This window comes from Fragaria vesca, linkage group LG3 (assembly GCF_000184155.1).
Source record: "Fragaria vesca subsp. vesca linkage group LG3, FraVesHawaii_1.0, whole genome shotgun sequence".
NCBI classification, from domain to species: Eukaryota; Viridiplantae; Streptophyta; class Magnoliopsida; order Rosales; family Rosaceae; genus Fragaria; species Fragaria vesca.
Genome location: NC_020493.1, coordinates 15,734,824 through 15,740,497, shown reverse-complemented (window position 1 = coordinate 15,740,497; position 5,674 = coordinate 15,734,824). Strand labels below are relative to the sequence as shown.

The 5,674-nt window shown below is 39.2% G+C and overlaps 1 protein-coding gene across 1 annotated transcript in view; it reads left to right on the top strand.

Annotated features, from left to right (window-relative positions):
* Positions 1-2,291: 2,291 nt before the first annotated feature.
* LOC101314838 overlaps positions 2,292-5,674 on the top strand; it is a 29,500-nt gene continuing 26,117 nt past the window's right edge. The window contains exons 1-5 of the mRNA XM_004295810.1: positions 2,292-2,363; positions 2,511-2,583; positions 3,077-3,389; positions 3,709-3,896; positions 3,985-4,061. Coding sequence (XP_004295858.1) covers positions 2,360-2,363; positions 2,511-2,583; positions 3,077-3,389; positions 3,709-3,896; positions 3,985-4,061 — 655 coding nt within the window. The 5' untranslated portion in view covers positions 2,292-2,359. The remainder of the gene's footprint in view (positions 2,364-2,510; positions 2,584-3,076; positions 3,390-3,708; positions 3,897-3,984; positions 4,062-5,674) is intronic.

Here is a 5,674-nt window from a genome sequence, read left to right as displayed (position 1 = left end):
TTAATTAAATTCAACGACGTGTCCCACACGTTAAAATACTCAATGAAATAATAACTTAAATAATTATCATCTTTCGAAAACCAAGTAATATGCAAATCCGGATATAATCTCAAATCCGTAAATCATAAAGAATATCAATACCAAATCTCTAAACACAAGCTCAAAACTATAAGTTCATTATCGAAATCATAATCAATATGTCAATCTCAAATAAATTCGATAACCAATATGCCAATCTCAAATAAATTCCATAAATCATGGCAAAGGTTAATCAATGCATCCAACTTAAATAATTTCTAAGATCATTTCATAAGCCGAAATTATAATATAAGCTCGGAAAATAAAATGATAAATTATAAAAATCTTGCATGCATATTTATTAAAAACCAAAGTGTCCACTCACTAATTTAGGCATAAGCCCGACGATATCCGCAACGCCATACGTGTGAGGTCTCCATGAATCCTTTTAGGGGATTGTTACACAAGACAAGCTCTTCCAAATGAGACCCGAATCACGGACGATGGCGGCCGGAGTAGCGAGTTCCGGCGACGGGACTCCACAATGCAAGCGGAGCTTCCGGGCGAGCTCTCTCCCTCACGGCGGAGCTAGGGCAGCTCTCACCGGTCCAAGGAGAAGGCTGGGTCGACGGCCGACCGTTTGGGACCGATGCGCTGGTCTATGGTGGCCGAACGGCGGCGGTCGGAGCCTAGGAATCTGATGGATCGGGGAGAGTTCGGGAGAGAGAGAAGGAAGAGAGAGAGAGAGAGAGTAAGTGTGGGTGTTGGGCTGCTCCACACCCGGTCCAACTTAATACCCACAACAAATAAAGCCTACTTAAAATTCACCCCATTTTTACCACTCAAAATTTACCCCTTTTATCTGATAACTTTTTCATGCTAACTCCGATTTTAACATATAGTATGTCTACGAATTTGTATTAACGTCCTCTACGACTTTCGTGAATAAAGTTTTCCCAAATTCCAAAGGAAGAAAACGTCAACTTTTGGAGTCTTAAATAGTAAACAGTTACGTAAAACGGTAAAAGACCAAAGTAATACAAAAGTAAATAACCGTAATTTAATTTAAAAACCGGGATGTGACACTAAGCATGTTATAAGCAGAGGCTTTAAGAACCATAACTATTACCTTCTTTGTTTACAATTACGCTCATAAAGAGTTTGTAACATTAGAGGTAAAAAAAAACTCGCTCATATAAAGTTTACAATTCACTACCTAGGTTCGATTGGTTGCATGACCCGAATCGAGCCCAGCATCCACTCTCTCTGAGACTAGTCGCAGTCATCTCTAGCAAAGACTCACCTTCGACCATTAAAGCGATCATATTCTCCACATCCACTGGCGCTAGCCAGCCTTTTTCCAAACTTGATCTGCACTAGGTTCTCACACACTAAGCACCCTAAATGGCCTTGGCATAAAGCAGCCATGACCGGAGCAGTTGAGTCATCTTGATCGAGATCTTGGTGTTGTTGCTTAAGAGATGTCATCACCTCTCTAAGCCCTAGTCATCATAGACCAGCCACTCCTTGGTCGAAAGAGCACGAAGCCCACTGCTACTGTTATGAAACCAAGGTTTCGCCTCTCTGAGATACTCTGAAATACTCATAACATCTTTCGATATAAGAAAAATACACCTCTATATTTGTTATTTGAACATGTGGTTGAGTTTTCTAATGAAAAATAAAGAGTTTTTTAAGGGAAGTGAAATCCACATATCCCAAATTGTAATTCACACACCCACTTTCCCTTTTTAGTAACTTAAATTTTGTCATTAGGGGAAAATGGGTGTGTGGATTATAATTTAGGGTGTGTGAATTTGACAACCCTTTTTTAATCTCTTTTGTAATATAAAAGGGGTAAGATGAAAATAAAAAAATTTAATTTTTATGAGTTTTTCTCTTAGTCTCATGACAAACTTAGAGTGAAAGTGGAGTGTGAGCCTAGCACTTTCTATGTTGTAAAGTGGAGTTAACTTTGTCAGACTCATTAGCTAGAGTTAATTATGTAATTGTGATCACCAACTAACTTGAGACTGATCGCCAAGTAATTGTGATTGATCACCAAGTCATCTATTCCTTTTTAGTCAGGTTGTAATGGGTTGTAATTAAACCGAAAAAAGAAAAAGAAAAAGAGAAGAATGGTTTGGGCTAGGGTCGCTTATCTAAATCAGGGTCTGGGTTTGATTTTGGGGCTATACCTTGGGCCAAGGGACACAATAGTAATTTCCTTCACTAGGTTTCTACTAAAACCATAGCTCTCGCTTCATTGAGTTGCGTCGAACAGAAACCCTAGCCGCGTTGCCGCAGCAGAGAAACCTTTGGAAACTCTCCCTCTGCCAAAATGGGTACCTCCTCCTCTCTTCTTCTCTCTTTCGATTTCCTCGCTTTCTCTCAGTCATGGGTACCTCTGGTTTTGCTCGAATAGTTTCAGTCTCTGTTCAAGTTTTCATCTCTTATGTGAAGCTAATCTTGAAATTTGATGCGATGTTTAGGTATCTCTCGAGATTCCATGCACAAGAGACGTGCCACTGGAGGCAAGAAGAAGGCCTGGAGGAAGAAGAGAAAGTAAGATTCTTTCATTCTTCTCGTTTTAATTTATATATTTTGGATCTTTCAATAGATTACTTGGATCTTTCATACACTGTTTTGATTTCGTTTCCCTTCTTTTGTGTTCTATATTTTCAATGTATTCGCTTTTTTTCTTTTTTAGTTTTTTGTTTTTGCCTCGAAGAGATTATTGAAAGCTTTTGATGATTTCAGTTATAGTGTAGATGAAATTAGTCTACTTTTTAAAGATTTCTTTGTATTATGGGTTGTTTTGAATCAGTTTATTGTTTATTTATGAACTAGCTCATTCACTACGAATTTTTATTTTGTGGTGTACTTGTTTACAGATTCTCTGTTTTGATAAGTTTTGCATCTTTAGAATCCAGTGAGCTTGGAATTATTATGGAGTGCTTGGTGGTTTATGCTTATTTTTCTCTGAAGTATGGGAATTGATCTTGTTCTAAGCTAGGGATTCGAGAATTGAATTTTTTGTTTGGATTGCTGTGTGAAGGTACGAGCTCGGAAGGCAGCCAGCCAACACTAAACTGTCCAGCAACAAGACAGTGAGGAGGATTAGGGTTCGAGGTGGAAATGTGAAGTGGCGTGCTTTGAGGCTTGACACAGGAAATTTCTCTTGGGGTAGTGAGGCTGTGACCAGGAAGACCCGTCTTCTTGATGTTGTTTACAATGCATCTAACAATGAGCTTGTGCGTACTCAAACCTTGGTGAAGAGTGCCATTGTTCAGGTTGATGCAGCACCTTTCAAGCAGTGGTATTCCACCCACTATGGTGTTGAAATTGGCCGCAAGAAGAAAACCGCTGCTGCTATCAAGAAAGAAGCTGAGGTAGGGCTCTACTTGGTCTCATCTTTTGGTTGATAAAAGTTATAACTAGTTAGTGTTCTTTATAAGGTTGCGCCTGCCTGGTATTTTCTTTTATGTAGTGCAAGATGCAACTGAAATTATGTTGAATTAAAATTTAGTTACACAAGCTGACAGATGAGATGAGGTTTCTCTAATTAGTTTAAATTTATTTGGAGATGCTGCAAGATGCAACTGAAATTATGTTGAATAAAAATTTAGTTACAGATGCTAACAAATTGGATGTGGTTTCTCTAATTATTATGACCTTTGGTTTTGATAGGATGGTGAGGCCGCTACCGCTGCTGCTGCAGCTGCTGAGGAGGTTAAGAAGAGCAAGCATGTAGAAAGGAAGTTGGAGAAGCGCCAGCAGACTCGCGTGCTTGACCACCACATTGAGGAACAATTTGGTGGCGGTCGTCTATTGGCTTGCATCTCTTCACGACCTGGTCAATGCGGCCGTGCAGATGGGTATGTTGCTTTCTCTACTTATTTGATAACTGACACATTTTTCGTAGTTGCATGTACAGTCTTTTGATTCTCATTTATATTTTTGCAGATACATCTTGGAGGGCAAAGAGCTAGAGTTTTACATGAAGAAGCTCCAGAGGAAGAAGGGAAAGGGAGCAACTGCCTAGAATTTTGCTATTTGAACTTGGTCATTTTAGACTCAGAATATGACGTTTCCTTCCTCCTTACTTTCTAATGGATTGCACTTATTTCAGTTGAAGTTAAAAACGATCCGTCTATGGTTGAATGTTTAATGAGTTATATTCATATGTTTGTTTTTGGCCGATCTCTTTTGAGTATGAAAACTTGGGAAGTTTTGTTGAACTGTGTTTTTCTTTGAAAATTACCTCGGCGAGGTGGAACAGGAAGTAATTCCGACATTTGATAAGAAAAGAACTTGTATGGTTAAAATTTGGATAGAAAGGCGAGACAATTGACAGTTTCAAAGGACACATAATCTGTTAATGTCTTGATGATTCATTGTGTTCAACCATCTATGTTTGATGTACTAGCTGTATATCTATGTGCCATTGTCCATACTGTCGGGCTGAAGTTGGATGCAAATTCAAATTCACGCAAAGCGTGCGACCTTTGTTACAGCCACAGGCTGTTGCTGGATCCCTTTTGGCTTGCCCCATTGCGGCTTTGCACTGCTTCAATATAACAGCATTAACCATTCCACCACTTTTCTCACAAACATCATGGCAGTTTGTTGGTTCAATTGCCATGACTTGAAGGATTGCAATCAATATTAAATTTCTGATCATGCTTAGTAATCTGAAATTTTGTTTCTCCAAAGTGGTTAGTTCTATGGCGACAATAGGACAGGAGATTCACTTTCATTTTTGGGGTGCTGGTACAAGTTCTATGTTCATATGTTGGTGAAATGCTAGTCAAGGTCTGGGGGGTGTTGAGACTGCTGAAACTGATAGGTAAATGGGAGATGGGATGTCTAGATCTGGCGCTTCTTACTGACATCCCTAAGACACAGAAAAATTCAGTATGAACTTTTCACCAAAGTCGATGAAACCAGTAATGCATTATCCAAGAATGAAGCAAATCCTGAAAGCAAATCATCCTAATTTCAATGTTCTACCAATCCTTGGTTTGTTTCGGGTTCATGATTCACTTGCTTGGAATTAATGACGCCTGTAAAGAAGCGATCAACTTAGCCAAAAATGGGGGAAGATGTTCACAAATAAGAAAATTTACAGAGAAGGACCATATTGTTGAACCAAGCTTATCAGTTAAGTAGAATCAAATGTTACAGTATTTGAGATAGTACACATGTATGAAAATAATGCAAGACGGGAAGAGATATAAGACAGTTAACGCATTGTTTATGTTCACCATTACCAAAATGCATAAAACGGGGCAGAATCAACTGAAATGCGTAGAACCCCAATACTTGTCAGAACAAATATTTCTCTGGGGCATTTCATCATACACATGGAAGGCTAATGTATTTCTCCAGAAAGCTACAATTTACAGAGCAACTAAAAATGTCTGGGGCGATGGAATAGTTAATTAGGAGTCTGCCTCTTTTCTTAGGGTGGTGTAGAGACAAATAACAAGTGTGTACCTGAGAGAGACGCCTGCTTCTCCACTACCAGCGGCAAAGTGGGTTCCCTTTTCTGGTAAACGACTTCGGACTTCCGAGTGGGATAATGAGGGGGTCTCTGATAGGATACTAATCATACCATCATTATTCCTCTTTCACATATGTACGTAAGGGTTAG